The sequence below is a fragment of the Scardinius erythrophthalmus genome (genome assembly GCF_964197995.2).
Source record: "Scardinius erythrophthalmus genome assembly, chromosome: 16".
Taxonomy (NCBI): domain Eukaryota; kingdom Metazoa; phylum Chordata; class Actinopteri; order Cypriniformes; family Leuciscidae; genus Scardinius; species Scardinius erythrophthalmus.
The window spans coordinates 9,269,699-9,288,324 of NC_138236.1; the positions used below are offsets into that span (position 1 = coordinate 9,269,699).

At 37.6% G+C, this 18,626-nt stretch overlaps 1 protein-coding gene across 4 annotated transcripts; it reads left to right on the top strand.

The window, feature by feature from the left end:
* Positions 1-331: 331 nt before the first annotated feature.
* Positions 332-18,240, top strand: plekhf2 (pleckstrin homology domain containing, family F (with FYVE domain) member 2). Of its 4 annotated transcripts, none has more exons than XM_081389325.1 (2): positions 332-554; positions 15,055-18,240. In XM_081389325.1, the coding sequence occupies exon 2, from the start codon at positions 15,066-15,068 to the stop codon at positions 15,798-15,800; it is 735 nt and encodes a 244-aa protein (XP_081245451.1). In that variant the 5' UTR covers positions 332-554; positions 15,055-15,065; the 3' UTR covers positions 15,801-18,240. The 4 variants fall into 4 exon arrangements, with proteins under 4 accessions (XP_081245451.1, XP_081245452.1, XP_081245454.1 ...); XM_081389326.1 differs by lacking the exon at positions 332-554 and adding an exon at positions 567-715; XM_081389328.1 differs by lacking the exon at positions 332-554 and adding an exon at positions 1,058-1,129 and having other exon boundaries at positions 15,055-18,234.
* Positions 18,241-18,626: the final 386 nt, after the last annotated feature.

An 18,626-nucleotide genomic window follows, 5' to 3' on the forward strand; every position in this document is an offset into this window, starting at 1 on the left:
GCATGTCAACTTACCTGAGAAAGACCATGTGTGTATGCAGCAAACCTAAATAAAATATAGTCATTGTCATCATAACCCAATAGCCCAGTTGTAAAACTAAAGATTATTCCTTTACAACTTTTATCAGTTGGGACTACTTTTACTACTCAACTTGGTTATTGATTACCACACACACTAACCCACATGAGACAATACATCTGCGGTTTATTCCTAAGAAACATAGGCTAAGTTAATGTTTACAGCGAGAAAGAAAAGTGAAAGGAACTACAGGAACACTCGACGACGTTAAATACAAGGCTCAGTATTTATCCAGATTAGTCCCTGCCCCTTCTCCCACACCACCCCGACCCGGAGTCACGCTAGTGACGTTTACATTCCCTGCTCCTGCCCTCAGCCATATTGAAACGACAGTTTCCGACTTTGGCTGCCCGGGAAGGTGGCAGAAGAACTTCCAAATAACGCTTTTTGAAACTGGAATTTAAATATTTTGGTCGCAGGAAAACTAACCTGAGATTGTGGCTTTGCGTCTACAGCCGTTGATCAGTTGCTTTGAGGTAAGTGCGTGCGTGCCTAAACTTACGAAGCGCTCGCGAATAGTCTAGTTTCCATTCGCGCCTGTCAGAGCAAGTTGCAGTTGTTGAACTACTACTTGTTTACCATGGTTACTTTTTATTATTTCGGCTGCAGTAGTGTTGGTGAAATGTGTTTCAGTAAGGTAAGTTTGAAAGATTTTGGACGAGGTCAAGGAACTAATCGTGTGGAATGGGACAATCCATGCGCCTTGTTAGCTTGTAGCATGCTAACGTGTGGGAAAACTTTGTCAACGACGAAATGTAAAACTAAATTGACAACAACACTATAAGTGGCTGTTTGAATATGTTTCTCTAATTTATTGCTCAATATCTAGTCAGTCAATGCTAAACTTTGTGAGAGTTGCTAGTCTTCTGGTTGAGCTGTCAGTGTGTCAAAACAAGTTAACGTTACAGTAAGTAACAAAAAAGTTTAATATAGAAGTATATGACAAAGTGCCTTCATTCATTCTGGTTTAAACCTTTAGGGGTTTGATCTGACGATGTCGAGACATCAGAAGTTTTACTATTAACCTCGCCTGTGTGACAGCTAGTGATGGGTGAGTCATCGAAACTAACGTTGGTGAAAACCACCCAACTCCGTTCCTGGCTTAAACAGCATTCATGTAGTGAATTTTACCAGTATGAAACTTTTAATTAGTTGCTGTAAAACCATGAATTAAGGAAGCAGTCCTGGACTGATTTTGCTTCTTTTTTGCTTCACAATAAGAATACTTGTACATGATTTTCTTATGACCACACACTGAGCATTCATTTTAGTTTTTTTCAAACGAGTCCCTAGTAATGTAATATATTCTGTAGTGAAAGTTTCGCTTCTGCATTCATATGGCTGTTTGATTCACACCTGGGTTTATTTTTTATTTTTTTTAAAGCCACTGGAGTTGGATGGTTGTTTGTATTGATAAGTGTGAATTAAACAGTGAATTAAAGGTAGCCTGCACATATATATATATATATATATATATATATATATATATATATATATATATATATGTTTTTTCTTCAGCTAAAATCGTAAATGTAAAAGCTATGTATTCTGAAGAAGAGGGTGAGTCAACCATTCATAATGCTCTAAATGAATCTTACAATTTTGTACTTCCAAGGAACAGCTTGTGCTTATGCAGGTCTGTCTTAGTTGTCAAAGTAGAGGTTGTTGAAATGGTGCTGCTAACTTCGTCATGTCTGTAATAATAATGGGTACAGGCGTATGGCAGTGTCAGCAAGACTGACAGAAAGGTCAAATTGAAAAGTTGTTTAGTGTAATGAAGCAAAAGCTACTTATGTGGATTTTGTTTTGTTATATGCTAAACAAAACATTGTCCTATTAAGATGTCTTGCCTAATATTATTGAAACTACCAGTTTGCAGGAATTCATACAAGGTTTAAAAGTTTGCATGCTCAAATGTGTGTCAATGGCCTGTTTGATCCCCTCCTGTCTGGACAGCTGTGCACACACAGTTTAAGGTAGATTTTCATAGAGATTAAATGGTTGTCAAAACAGCACTTGGAGCCTAAATTCAAGGCTCTACTCTGCACAACATTTTTAACAATTATGAACTGATCCATCAAAAACAATTTGGTTTGTTTTAAAAGCATAGGTGAGACAACATTACAGATACAGTCAAGTTTCATGCAGTGTGCAACATTGGGAAAAGTGCATGAAGAGGGTGCATTTATTGTATTTATATTGTAATATGTCTCAGATGATTTAAAGAATACATTTTTTTTTTTTTTGTGAATCGCCAGGAGCACAGTCCATTTTTTTTATAGTTAAAAAAAAGACCAATGTTAATCTTCATTATTTTTTGGTTATAGGAACGTTTGGTTGCACAATAACCTGTTTTTGGAATGTCATATTGTTTTATACCTGACCTTCAGTAAGTGATGATTAATAATTTGCTTTTGTCCCCACCTTATTGTTGGTATCAACATCTAGGCCTATATATCATCCATTAAAGCATTTGGAATTGAATTGAATCACAAGGTGCCTAAAGATTCCCAGTCCCACCCCTCAGCATGCCATCAAAACAAAAGTGTCTGTTGCTTAATCCATTCACAGAACAGATCCAGTGGTGATTAGTAGGAAATTGGCTTAGGTCTTCAAAGTCCCTGGAAATAGTGATTGACCTCATTCCTGAAGACAGCTTATTCAAATGCAGTCAGTGCATGTTGGGCAAGATTCCAAAACACTCCAATAAACCTTGTATAAACCGTAAAAGGATGTGTGAGAAGTTCTGAGAACTTTACCCTCCTGTTCCTGTAGCCTGAACATGTTGTTTGGTGAGAGGTAATCTGTGGCTTATTACCAAGCAAGTTGTTGGAGTTATTACACTAAGCAACACATGCTTTATATTCCTTAAGTCTGAAACAACAGGTTTCATTTGCAGAGATATTTTCCAGCTAACGGACATGTGAACTTGAATTTAGTGTAAAGTCACTGATTTCATGTACCTAGACTGTGCTGAGTGATTTTATGATGCTGGATGATGGTTTAACATTGTTAGCAGGTTGTCAAATGTACCGGTACCAGTTGGTACAAAAAAAATTGAGGGTACTAGCTAGGTTGTGTAACGATATTCAAACCGAACCCAAAAAACGCGATGCACCACCCACGGTGCGTATCGCGACACACTCGTGATGTACCGAACGCTGCCCTGGCACAGCCCAGCCCTAGCCCATTGGTCGAGGTTGACCTCACTTTACCTTATGTCACAAAACTAATTTTTCTTCCATGACATTTGATTAAATAGTAATTAGGGGTGTAACGGTACACGTATTCGTCCCGCGAATTTTCGTGTATTTCGTATATTTGGTACCCACTGATAGACGCTCTTCGCAAACAGGTTTTTATTTACATTACAGCATGTTTTTTTTGGGGGGGGGGGGGGGGGGTGTTTTTTTACGAGCGTTGAGCATTGTAGCCAATCACAATCATATCTGTTGATTCAACAGTTTTTGCTCTGGTACCGAAACTGGTACAGAGAACGGCAAAATTTTACTGGTATTGGTGCCGACTACTGAAATTTTGGTACGGTGACAACCCTAGTTAGCAGTAATAAAGCAAGAGAACCATGCATTGAGTTTTTAACTTATACTGCAGAAGTTCTTTTAAATGCCATTTTTTACTAATTGCTACTTTCTTTATCTGTTATGCCAGATTCCCCAATGTTATGATCTTATCTCATGTTTTACTTGTGTGTTATTTAGGTATGTTGATGTGACAGGATGTATGGTTAGACTTTGTGTGTGAATTCTGAATGTTTGTATTTGAACAGGCTTAATCTAATTTTGTGGGCTCAAAGGTTTGCGTAGCTCAGAAATAGTTCACTTTGAAGATCTTGTTTGTTTCTTGAGCTGATGGAGATACCAAAAGATCTGAAGTAGTTAAGGTTTTAACAGATAAAAATATTCTGTGGTGTAGCAGCCTGTGAATAGTTCTGCTGTACTTCCTTTATATCTTAACTTACTGAAAGGCACTATGTTGGCATCATTTAACTGTTTAATTTGCCCAGAATGGTTTATTGGCTGCTTTAGGGTCAGGCATTTACTGCACAAAACTGCTGATTCCAGGTGCTTTCGACAGGTTTGTTGAGTTATAGTGCTCTGAGACGAATCCAGAAGGACAGGTACACAAGCCATTACATAATTTTTTGTCTGCAGCGCCGACTTCTGGTTGAAACCTGGTTTGGGTCGCTTATAACGTACATGTAAGAGCACACGTAGAGACATATGATTTTGCAGACAGAATTGTAAAATCCAGTCATAAAGGAAATTTAATGTATAATGTGAAATGTCACTGAATGTGGCAAAATTAGGAAGAATAAATCAAAATTAGGGATGTACAATTAATTAAATCATGATATAGACTAGTGTCTGTGTATAATAAACTGCAAAAGACTGCTATTTAAATATAAAGTCTGCATGTTCTGCACATCTCTGTGTGAATGAGTGGCACAGTTTCACACATACTCAAGCACACATGATGCTTGTGGTGTTTTCAGTGCCAACCCGCCAAAATAAAAGTTTGGTTCAAAGTAATAATAATAATAATTCAATTTATGAAAACATTATTTTTTAAGGAATATCACACAATTTTCCATCCACAATTTAACTTAAACAGTAAATCTCTAGTGTAGCACTTTGTTTGCCAAAAAAATTAAATGAATTGTTACATTTTCAATTGATTACATTTTAAAAGTTTAATTAAATTGTTAGTTTTATGCATTTATTTGATTAAAGCCAACAAAAGAGAAACTTTAAGAGCTCCCAGCAGTTTTCCGTGAAAATAAAGTTTTAATGGTTTAATGTTTGAGGGATATTAAAACAGTTGTACTGTAAGTGTTAGTATAGTATTGCAATATTATAGTTGAGCTGTAAAATAAAATTAAAATATTTCTTTCTTTAATGCGCTTTATTTTTCAGTAAAATATTACAGTAGTGATATTTCTTATTTTCTTATATTTTTATGTAGTAATAATAATAATAATCCTAAAAATCCTAATAATCCAAAATGTTGGGCTAAATTGTGCAGCCCTGCAAACAAGATTTTGAATTGCAAATGCAGTTTTTATCTTCATTCCACTCCTGCATTTCTTTCTTTTCTTTCTTTCTTTATAAAGCACATTTAAAAACAACCATGAGTTGACCAAAGTGCTGTACATAAAATAAATTAAACATTTAAAAATTTACAAAGGGATAAAATACAACTACATAGCATATTTTAGACTAACCACATCTGTTCAAGGAAATAGGATCTAAGCATAGATTCAAAAACAAAGAGACGGTGATGTTCGGATGGCTACATGGAGCTTGTTCCAGTTTTAATCAAAGAGTAGAATCTTGGGCCCAAAAAAGTAAATATTTCTCCCAACTAGATATGAATATAAAAGGTTAGATCAGATGTTTTAACAGGCTATTTTTTATGTATTTACTTGTTTTACATTTAGTCACCTTTGTGTATGGCACATAGAAGGCCTTGGGACTGAGAAAACACATGGGGGTACATAATCTAAAAATCTAAATCATGAGGATAAAACAAAGTTAACTGGTATTAATTTAAAAGTATTTCCCTTGCCATCTCTAAGATTTTTCCAAATTCTAACATTGTTTATTATGAAATGCTAAAAAAAAAGATAAAACGCCACACGTTAACATGTCTCAAACCTGGTTTAGTTAAATGGTCTGAGTCATCTGTATAACATAAAAATAATTGTATTAGCTGCATTCTCGTTTTCTGCAGTGTTTTAGCAAAAGTATTAGTCTAGCAGGAGAAATAAGTTAGTCATTTTTTGTAACCTGTTTTTTTGGGGTCTAAGTCAAACGTACACCCAATCGCTTAAAAAATATATATCATTCCTCTCCTCAATAATCCGCACGATTTGACGCCTCATTCATGGGTCTGTGACAAGCAGGACTTAGGCAGCAAACTATTGCAAAAACATAATAGTAAAAGTTACATCGTTATGAGCCTAAAATGTGTTATTTGCCTGTTTTTCACCAATAAAGAGTGGTTGTACCATGTCATTACCATAAACGACCCTGAGTGTTTGTGGTGTGTGAACCACTCCGTTGTTTTGCCGCGCTGCTCACTTTAATCTGTAGAAACTGTAAAATGGCCCAATTATGTCCACCCTACATTTGAATTACACTGGTCCATGCGATAACAAATTTATCCAAACAGCTGGAGGCAGACATTGTGAGTTGAAGGGATTCTTTGACTTTTTAAATATAAACCCATCTTTATTTTGGAAATAGTATTGTTTTGTAAGTAAGACTTATTTGAACATTTTACTACTTTTTCTCAAGATTTTAGGTTTTGTGCTTTTTTATTGGCCTTGGATGCATATAGTTTCCAAATAGCAGCCCTGTCATAAATTTCAGCTTTATGAAGCGCTTGATATGCAGTTTTTGTTTGTGTAGTTTGTATAGTTTTTAGGCTGTACTATTGTGGCATTTTATTATTTATCTGTAAAAGTGTCTGTCTATACCAGTCACAAACATGTCCTAACCAGGTGTGATGCAATAAAGCATTCGACATTTTCGCTCACTTGGTTTCTATTTCGTTATGCTTGGTAGCCCCACTTAAAGTGAAATATCACTGGATGAAAATCCCACGCTGCATGTATATTAAACATAAAACAAATTTCATTGGCATGTTGCATCATCCAGCATTTTCACTTTGTAATGTGTTTGTACAAAAACACTTTCATCATGTAGGCTAACATTAGTATGCCCAATAATATACTGATGGTTTTAATCAGCAATTGTCTTATAAATATCAGTGCATCTATATTTATTATGCAAGGCTATTAGTGTTTTTTTGAGTCATTTAATTGCAGTTAGTATGCTCCAGACGTGCTTGGACAAACATGGAAACCAGCAGTCATTAATTAATTGGTGTAGTCTGAGCTTTCAGCTGTCCAAGCTGTTTGAATTTAATCTTCTTTTACCGCCTCTTCCATCGCATTCCCACCCTATGTCACCTTCCTGATACATTTTGAGGAGGCTTGTGATCCAGGTCATACCAAACTCCTTTAGTCTTTGAGCTAATATGTGTCATTTCATCAACAGCACACCATTGTGATTTGACACTATACTGTCTCACAGGACTCATAATCACATAAATCTGCGTCAAGAAAGCAGTTAATGCCTATTAGAGACCATTTGTGCTTTGTTTTTCCTGTTGATTGGTGTGATTGACAGCTCCGGCTTTCCTCCGGCAGATGGACTATCAAGTTGCTTGGCTTCTGGAGGGCCAGGTGCTGGCTGTTAGACCTGCAAAATTAGCGTTTTGCAGAGAAAGAAAGGTCTGGTCCGCACCTGCTGCTCCTCTCCCACCTGCAGCTGTCTCTGATCTCCCGTACAAATGTCCGAAAGTGCCAAGATGTGCTTTTCCACATAGCAGCTGATGTACTACAAGGCGACTGTGTGAAATGGAGGAAAAACACATGACAAACACTATGTGTGTAACAATGATTATAACTAACATGACTAAAACAAATCAAAATCAGCAAAGACACATTCAATTGATCATAATAACATAATTTATAATTGTATATATTGCAAATATTTGATTGGACATCGCTTGATAAACATTCTATTTGTTTCCTGCCTGTTGAATGATAAATTAGCTTTTTGCAGGGTTTGTGAACTGAGTGAAATAGATGCTGTGGCTAATGCTTTAGTGAGTCATAGCAGAGAGAGTCTAATTATGGAGACAGGCACCCATCCATCAGCCTTTGTCATGAAGGCTGGCAGAATTAGGATGAGATCTCTCTACACGGCCTGCATGTCCAGAGTAAGCCTTCCAGGCTTCTCTTCCAGATCATTTTCACTTAGTCAGTGCCAGCAGGACATCTAAGCAAATACGGTCAGGGACTTAATCGCCAGACTCATATGCTTCAGCAATGGAAATAAGCATTTGAGAAATCTAGTGAAGCAGACTGTAAATACGGCTGTTTCTCTTTTGTGCTTTGAGAGGCTACAGTGATTAAATTCTCTGATGTACGAATATCGAGGCCTTAATATGCACTTTCAAGCATGTTTGTATTAATTGGTCTTTGCAATCGTGCCCCCCCCCCCACCCCTCACCAATTTTGTAGCAATGCATTCAGATTTAGTGTTAATAATAGTAAATAAATAATAGGACTGCACGATATTGAAGAAAATTGCGATATGCGATAACTCATTAAATAATGCGTTATTCAATATGCGATACGATAATGCTTAAAGTGTGCAAAATAAACTTAAATTATCTTTCAAATATATTAAACATTATATAACCTACATACGCGTTTCACATTCTTTTGTGACAAGAAAATATCCCTACAACTTCTGAAAGTGAACAGCAGTGTTTTACTGTAGCATAAGAAGTGTTATTTTAACATCAGTGTAAACCACGGGGTTTAGGGTTTCAGGTAGGCCTACATTAGGTTTATTTAACAACAGAAACTGAATGATCAAATGTAAAAATAAATACTGCTTAGTTTTTTCTGTATGAATTAAATATATAGCCTACTGATTCTTAAAGCTACAAAAGCTATTTAGCCATGAGCAGTGAGTGATTTTCTCTTTGTCTTTTGTTCATGACCCCAGTTATTGCAAGCCGTTGCGATATGCATGTTGCGATATATACATTTGCGATATTTCGATAATTTCTATATATTATGCAGCCCTGATAAATAACATAACAGCTTGTTTTGGCCAAGAACAGCCCACTCAAACAAGAGACCATCTGTCTGACACCTAAAACAACCCAGGTGTGTGTTTTTTTTTTTTTTTACTTTGTTACGATTAGATAATACTTTATCGTCTGTTACACAAAGGTTACAGAAAATTTAATTTGACAGTCACAAAGAGACATTCACACAGACATATAAAATGAGTATTTAGAGTATTAGATATAATTTTTTATAAAAAAAAAAAAAATCATACTTGGAGCGTAGTGTCTTAAACATCTGGTATGTTGTTCATCTGAGGATTTCACATTGGAACGTGCCATTTTTATGTTTAGTATGCATTTCTGTTGCAGTTTTTCTGAGGCTGATTCCAGGTAAAATTAGGCTTTACACAGCAATTCTCATTCCTGATTTGTTATTATTTCTTTGACTATGTAGATGAAGAGTTTATCTGCTTGATATTCTCATTTGCTGCCAAGAGGGTGTCGCTCACAAATGCCTGAAAGAAAGAAGCTTTAGCTGCTTAATGTGCCATTGCTAAGAGTTGCTAAGTGTTCATCATTGACCTTTATGTCACTCAGCAACACGAGAGCAAACCTTTTACAAGGCAGCTAACAAGACGCTTTGTGCTTCTTGTTTTTAAACCAGGCACTGGTTTAGGGAAGCCTCTGAAAAGAGTGGGTGTTTGCTGCACATGACACATTTTTTGCATTTCTCTTCTTTGTGGAACACAAAAGATAAATTTTGTTCATACCATGAAAGTCAGTGGAGTTCAAAGTTGTGTGTAGTGTATAGACCAAAAATATCTTTGTTCCTTTGTAGAAGAAAGACATACATGTTTGGAACAACATGAGGTAAATTACTATACTTTTAAAAACATTGAAACTAGATTTTCACAAGTGAAAGAGAAAAGGCATTTTAGTGTTTATTGTAATTTTTCTTTGATGCAGGTAATTTTTTTTTAAATGTGTCATTATGGTATGTGGTTTCTAATTCTATCTAGAATGTTTATGTATTTGTCTATGGGCATTGTAATACAATATTTACTGACTTTTGATAGGTTAGTGTGTTGATAATGTTAAGCACAGTGCTTATAATGCTCAAAGTATCACTGGTTTTTGTTGTGGAAATGAAAATGGTTGTAACTGCAATATGTTTGGCTATTCTAAACATGTAGTATTGTCCACAGCATGTGTGGAGTAACTTAACAGTAGTTTTCATTTTCATTAGAAAGGAGGAAGTGAGTCAGGAAAGTGCTGTTGTGTAGGAGGCAGCGGTGTCCTTTCACTGAGTTTCAGGCACACAGAGCTTCTCTACTGCCCATCACGTTACTTTAAAATTCATGCTGAGTGTCCATGTTAAAGATGGTGTGACATGTTTTTGTCTTTTCCTTTCTGGTTTTATATCGCTAACCCATAAGTCAACTTTTTGTTTCCCAGACACCAACCATTGTATGTCCTTAGGATGTGGAAGTAAACAGCACAAATGGTTAATGCTTGATTAGTTGTTCTACAACTGACTAATCGATTGGCGAGTTGCAGTAAAACCTTCTTGGAAAAGTTGCATCTTTTAACTTAATCCCATTTAAAGCACTGTCACTGCGGCCATACACATTCAGATTAACGTCTTTGGCTGTTGCATCATGTCTTGTGCAGTTGTTTGAGCAATCCACCATTTTTAAGACACTTATGTTAAAAATAGGCTAACCTTTAAAAGTGTCGAGATCTATGCATTCTGTTCTAGTGCCACGTCCTTTTGGCACTTGGTGAGATATTGTGTAATATGATGCCTTTTGCTGACATTAAAGGGGTAGTTCACACTGTCATAATTTACTCACTTCATGTTGTCCCAAATCTGTATGACTTTCTTTCTTCTATTTTGTAGAATATTTTTTGTTGTTTTTGACCTCCTTAACATTCATTGTATGGACACAAAAATCCCAAAATCATGCGTGTCATAGTTTGTGTACAGCAGAAGAAAGAAGAAATACAGGTTTTGAACATGGGGTTGAGTAAATAATGGCGTGCAACTTTCATTTTTGAACGGATTATCCTTTTAAACAATTCTCATAATAATAATTTCTTAAAATTCACCAAAACAAGGCAAGTCAAGTTGCTGTTCATTAGCCAAGCCAGTTATCAGCCAATGTACATAATCTTAAAAAAAAATACTTGGGTCTATCACTTGTAGAAACTCTAGTTGGGGAGGGTTAGTTGTGTGGTGATGTTTCCTGCTCAGGGATAAGATTGCATTAGATTAATATGTGGTTTGTGCATGAACTGTGAAGTTGTACATGGGCAAGCTTGGTTTTTCAACATTGAGGTCAGCGTGTAGGATGTATAAATGTCATGGTGTTCCTCTCTTGGTTGAGGCTCATTTTGTGTGCCCTATCATCAGATTACAATATGATAGTCATAACAGAACCAGAACTGGGGTTTACCTTATCCATGGCATAATGGAAATACACCCAGTACTATTTTCTGGTCTCTTAATCCCCCAGCGTTTAACTATTCTTATGAAAATCTTGTGTGACTCATGAGCTCACCAAGCTATACAATAACCCCCATACAGACCTCAGATTCTCCATTTTCAAACACACCCTGTATCTTGGAAACCCAGACAGCGTGATGGTGATACCCGGTTTCATAATTGTTTTTTAATTCACAAAAAGGAAATGATGTGATTGATAGCATTTGCATGGCACTACACCAGTGTGTGATTTGTCGTGATCTGCTCTGCCATCTGAAGAAGCTTTGGATTATGTAATTTGTTTACGTCCAAAGGCGAGTGGATAAACAAGGGTGACACTACAGTATTAGAGTATTACTTGATTTTTAGCACCTGCTTATTAAATGAATCAGTAGCTTTATGTGGTGTTTGTCATTTGCTGTCACATCATGTTGTTGTTGTTGTTTTTTTAACCGGTGCAGTTCATTTCTTAGACCAGCACAGATGCGACTGAAGAGGCGGACAGACAGGATGTAATGTGAGAATGATCAGATCCTGTTGTCCTACCTTGAATAGCTCATGCTCATCTAGCTCTGTTTCTCTCTTGCGCTGTTAAAGGATACTCTGTAATAATGTAGTGATCAAAAAGATGCAGTTTGAGTTGGTTTCGATTTACTGGAGGATTGCTATTAGAGCTGCAAATAACAACTATTTTGATAATCTGTTGAAATTAATTTTATATTTACCATTTTATTGTAAAAGCTTGTCATTTATACACATTGACCCATTCTCTCCATCAAAAAATTTGCAGATTGAAGGCTATTCCAACAACAACAACAACAGAAAAATGTCCACAATGATGTATTGTTCTACAGGAACGCACATCTCCTTTGAACAGACTTGCCTTTCTTGTGATGATGTAAGAAACTAGGGCTACAACTGGGGATGTGCACGAGTACTCGGACGTGACAGCGACGATCGATCATGAAAATGATGATCGCTGTGACTTCAAAAAATATATTTCATTTTTTTCTGATTGGTTATAGCAGCATGCAGGTCCAGACTGGCAAAATGAAGTAAAGCTATGGGTTTGAAAGTGCGCAGTGATGCCTTGAATCACTTTGATCATGAAAATACAGTTAAGTGCAAGATGTGCACTGCCAATCTGCCACATACAACATTATAAGGAGAACACTGTTAAAAAATTATTTTTGTTTTAGTTGCCCATGTTTCTGTGTTACGGGAAGAGCGCATCCACAACGGTAGTTATTTTACTTGCATGCTGCAGCTGCTGCTCCTTTCATTTTGTGGTTTATTTTATGATTAAAGTTGTTTAATATCCGCCGCCTCCTTACACTAACTTGATTTTTGTTACAGTTACGTTTAATCACTTAAATTCACCGCAAAATAACCACAATTGCTGATTTACTCATACAGGTCAGTTTATTTGAAGAATTAAAATTGTGGGGTTTCACTTAGTGCTGGGCGGTATACCGGCTGTCCGGCTCATATCGAATAACACTGGTGTTTATTTATGTTATGATATGAATTTTTAATGTACCGCAATACGGTGTATGTCGCTTAATGATCGGAACCCTTTTCACTGTTGCACTGTGGTGAGGGCACAGCTGTATGCGTTACTAAGTGTGACTGTGAAGATGGATAGGTTAAACTATAATTGATAGCGGTCAAATTAAATTACAGTGTTTCCCATACATTGGTTCACAATATCAACACTGCCCACCACAAATAGATTTTCCAAAAGGCTTTGATATCGTTGAATAAACATGAGCACTGCACGTGTCTAAGTCAAAATGCGGCGTGGGTGTTTTTATATGAATGTATCTTTGAAGGGAACTGACTGTCTTTAGAAAAGTTTCGATGTTATTTTCATTTAATCTTTATCTTTTTCTTATAAAGCAGCGTTTATGGGCGCTGCGCTGCGTTGTGTTCAGCCATTACTGGGGAAACCGCTATTTCTGCTGCACCTAAAGCGCCTCCTGCTGGCAAACATGTATTAATACTAGTGTGGTAATTGTAATTTTTCTACAATATTTCACTTATGACAGTAAAACAGTAGCCTGAATACGTCAGACTTCTTACTTCCGGTCAATTTCATTTCGCTTCTGTACTCAGTCTGAGACAGCGTAATAGCTTTCCGTTTTCCTCCGGCCTGAAAACAGCCGGCCAATCAACGAACAGAGGGCGGGCTGAGAGCCGTGACGTAGACACTGATTGTACCGTGGATGCGTAGATTCACATAATCTGCAAAAGTCGTTCACAGCCATGTTCACTCCGGTATTTCGCTCGATGGCTTTGTTTTCGCATCATACATGTGTTTACAGTGGAAGTTAGATGCGGCTGAGCATGCGCATAACACACGGCATAACCAAACGTTATGTGATTGGCTTAAGGGTAACCAATGATTTTTCAATTATGCCATGCCAGACAGAGTTTGGTATTACCAGGCTAGTAAAACAGGGCATTCTCAGTCAATCTACTGCAGTATTTCCTCTCTTAATTAGTAGAAAATGTGGTTAACATTTTATAAAAATGTGGTTAAAAATACCGTCCTATACCGTGAAACTGGTATAATTTAAAAAAATACCGTGATATAAATTTTTGGTCATTACTCCCAGCACTAGTTACACTACACAGCACTGTTTTACTTGGTCAAAACAATCATATTAAAACAGTCCCGGCCCCAGGACAAACTACTTGGGGGGGCGAGCACTTTGCGCGAGAGTTATGTCGGTGAAGTACTATCAAATCCCATTCAATTATTCACTATAGAAAGTGAAAGTAAAAACTGACTAATGAAAGCTGAATCTACTTAACATGTTCTGATAACGGTATATAGGCCTAACCTTAATTTATTTTCATGATATTTCTCTTGTGGCCCATGGTGAAAAAAATGAGAATTATTTCATGTTAAACACATTTTTTAAATGAGGACTAATATAACATCTTCGTCGCTGGTGCTCGTTCTATGTGTGTGTGCGCAATGCATTGTCCCCTCGGGGCTTGCCGTAGATAGGCAATTAAGTTCATGCATTGCGTACGGGGTGTCACGGTCTTCGGGTTTTCCTCTCATGTGTGTGAGACGTTTAATAGCCTAAAGTCGAGAACAGTTCAGACAGTTCTCGTTTATTGTTATCTTATTTATAAAGTGTTTAGGTGAACACTGCACGAACGCTCAGTCACATAATCATCATTCAGATCACCGCAAGGGGGGCTTGCGATCATCTTAGGGGGGGCAAAGCGGTGTTGATATCTTTGGGTATATAAACCCCTAAATATTTCAAAGAATTCTCTCCATTTAAACTAAATAATTTTGCCTCAAATAAATAGATATAGATGTTTGGCAATTAAAAGTTTAGACCTGAGTTTTTTTGTACAATTAATTTATAGCCTGACAATTCTCAGAAAAACTTGAAAGTTTCAAGGACTTCTAATGATTTTTTTTTTTTTTTAATGTATGCACTGAAGAGCGGCTCTGTGATCAGTAGTAAATGCTGCTCTATCTCTAAAAGCACTGTGACTTTGAGTCACACTTATAACGTGCATTTGAAAAAGCAACAAGCGTCAAACATCTTCCCGAACTTGTAATGCTTGAAGCGTTAGACAACATTTAATAACATGCTTTTGTTTGAAGCGCTTATAAATATAAAGCAACAGCTTGGATCATATGCTCTGTTCTCCAATATTTTCCATATCAATTTTGTCCATAAAAATGGGACATTCACTACTGTAAAGCAATGTGACTGGCTGATAGTTTCAGAGCACTTTCTGTTCATGCTCCTATTATAACCCTTTATTTTTCTATTTCTCTTTCTCAGGCGTCTGAAAGATGGTGGACCGCTTGGCGAACAGTGAGGCCAACTCTAAGCGCATCGGGTTTGTGGAAGCATGCTTTGGCACTGCAGGTCAACCGCTGGCCATCCCAGGTCGAGTGCTCATCGGGGAGGGTGTTCTCACAAAGCTGTGCCGCAAAAAGCCCAAAGCCCGGCAGTTCTTCCTCTTCAACGACATCCTGGTGTACGGCAACATCGTCATCCTGAAGAAGAAATACAATAAGCAGCACATCATCCCTCTGGAGAGCGTCACCATAGACACTGTGGAGGATGAGGGCGAACTGCGCAATGGCTGGCTCATTAAAACGCCCACCAAATCCTTCGCCGTCTATGCTGCAACAGCAACAGAGAAGTCCGAGTGGATGAGCCACATCAGCAAGTGTGTTTCGGACCTGCTGGAAAAAAGCGGGAAATCTCCCACCGGCGAGCACGCAGCGGTCTGGGTGCCCGACTCGGAAGCGACCGTGTGCATGCGCTGCCAGAAGATGAAGTTCACCCCCGTCAACCGCCGCCACCACTGCCGGAAGTGCGGCTTCGTCGTGTGCGGCCCCTGTTCAGAGAAGAAGTTCCTGCTGCCCAGTCAGTCGTCCAAACCAGTGCGTGTGTGCGAGTTCTGTTACAAGCAGCTCTCCACGGGCGCCACCCTTCCCTCCCACTCGGACAGCCGGCATGGTTCGGAGTTTTCCAGCAACATGTCGGACGACGACGATGAAGACGACAGCAGTGACTAAGGGTCACTTTTAGGAATACTGACAATTTACAGATCATATCTTGATATTTTAGTTTCGCTAATTTTCATTCAGGGTTTGCAAAGGTTCCTGTGGCAATAACACTTACCCAAAACAATTAAAGGCCCTGCGCAAATGAACAAAAGGTTTGATGGGAAATGTTCCTGCGTATTCATGAACACTACTTGCCTGCTCGCTCTACTTTCACATTTATTTCACTCTATAGACCATTTTTCATATAGATGTATTTCTTGGATATGGTGCTCTTTCATCAACTTTATTTGAGCTCGTTTCTACCTTTTTGCTACTTTATTCTCTCTGCTACTATGCTGCTATCCCCTGGAACAGAGAATGTTGGGTAATGTGATTGCGGGCTGTTACTAGGCATACATTCCCTCAGGTGAAACTATGTAGTGCATTATAACTAGGTTTTAAACAAGGAGCTGCATTTAATGCTTTGAACAACTAACCACTAACAAACCATGAAAGTATGTGTTTGGGTGAAGGTCTTGTTTCTCATTTTAGTCAGTTTCTAGTAATTGCAAATGACAAATCATAGATGCTACTACGCTTGTAAATGTGTATATAATGCTGTGGTGTAGGAAGTCTATTGCATAATTCATCATCTGACAAGCTCGTCACTGTCTCAGTGCCTTATTTATCCTCAGGAAGTAGATCCTGGAAGCGAGAAAATATTTAGACTACAGTTTGACTTGGGTAAAAAAATTTTTTTTACTTTCAGACACCTGCCTTCTTTTGATACCACACCACATGACATATCCTGTTTAGAGGCACACAGGGGACCATTCAATGACCGTATGACTAGTTACAAGACCGTCAGTTTCAGTTGAGAACAGTCCAAATCATTATATTATCTCAGTCCTAATAGCTTTTAGACCCATGATTCCAGTATCTTGCATCTGTATGCCACATGTCCTGAACTACGCTGGTGTCTCTCTCCAGCCCTGACTTCAACTCTATAGAAATATACATACTAACACGCAGCTCGCAGGGATCGCCCTTCACTAAGGCGAAGGACGCGCTATCCAAGCCCTCTCTAATTGGGGTCTTTATGTTAGCGAGGTCACATGTCAGGCCATTACGGTCAGTCCTACAGATTTTGAACGGGAATCGAAAGCATTATGAGGAAGTGACAGCTACACAGCCACCTTTTGTTTTTGTTTTAATGGCTGTTTAACACAATAAAAACTGCACTAACATCTTTCCAAAGTGGTGTTTTATACAGTGGTGTTGGACTCTTAAAGAAATGCAGTAGTATATTTCATTAACGATCTACCAGGTTTACAGTCATTTTTCCTCTTACACAAGTCAAGCTTGTGGGAGAATTAGCTGAACTTCTTGACTGTCTCAGTGCTGAATACTTGATCACCTGTGTCAGAATAACAAAACTGACATTGAAAAGGGAACCTAACTCTGGCTAAAGAGTCCGCTCAGACCGCCTAGTTTATATGCAACGAGATACACTTGAGTGAAGAGTTTTTTTTTGTGTTGCTTTTACACATTTGTGTGTCTTATTTGAGATTTAGAAATAGGTTTACAGTGATTGATTTAGGATAATCTAATCTTGCTTTTGGAATATAACAGTAGAATCCAGGATAGCTATATATGGCGTAATGTTGGATTTAATGAATTGTTTTAACCTGAGATGGTTTCTTTGTTTTAATTCTACTTATATGTTGTAATATTCTGCTTCAGTTGTAATATCCTGAGATGATTATTTTGATTTTCCATGTTGTAAACTTTGTACAGTTTTTTTGATATATATTTACTCTTACTTGGGTTTGCAGCTGTTTTTCTTCTTCATGTAGTGTTTCCGTGTGGTTCATGTGTGCATTTCCTGAACACCTCTGGATCAGCTACCAGCACTTTACTCTCTCTGTAAACCACAAGAGAGGGGTGGGGCCTGTGTAGGATGTGGGCGGGATTACACATCTTAACATGTATGGCCTGCAAATACAAGATCTTAATAATTTGAGCAAAACATCAGAGTAGAGTATAAACAGGATTGGCATTTACTTTCAGTTTATTTTATTTTGCAATTTCTTGAACATGTAAATTATAATTCTCTGTTCTTAAATGGATTTTTGGGATTTACTGTTTTCTTGTACATTTTTGCCATTTTTAATTCTCATTTAAAACTCTGAAAGGGCTGAAAACTGAATGTAATCTGTCATATCATCATTATTAGATACTAATTTTGTGGAAATATATACATTGCTTAAACTCTTGTGCATTGTCTTATGTAATACTGGCCAAATCCAAGTAACTGTTCTAAAACGAATTAGACTACGTTCACACTGTTAGCCTGTCATGATAACGGTTCAGATCCGAATCAGGTCCCGTGGCTCTCTTTCATTTGACTGAATATCTGCATTGGTTTCTGTGACAATCACGTTGAGTTGGTGTGTATGACTATCATGCCAAGAAAGAAAACAAAAAAAAAATAATACAACAGCAACAAAGTTTGCAAAACAACACAACAACATGATGCCTTGGCGCTGGATTATTTATGTTTTATGAAGCAGTGGCAGAAACGTAGTAAACTGGAATGCGCGGCTTTATTCCTCAAAACTCAAAGAGGTGTGTTGACCAGGTGTACATTGTCATTTTCTGCTCAACTCGCACTTCGCAACAACTCAACCTTGCTTCTACAAACATCGTCTGACGTGAAGTGAAGCTACACAAAATCCGATCAGAGCGGTCAGACTTAAACGGATTTCCAGAAATGTGATTTGAATCAGATCCCAAACCACTACATATGAATGTAGGTTTAAACGGATTAAAAATCATATTTCATGTATTTTTTTT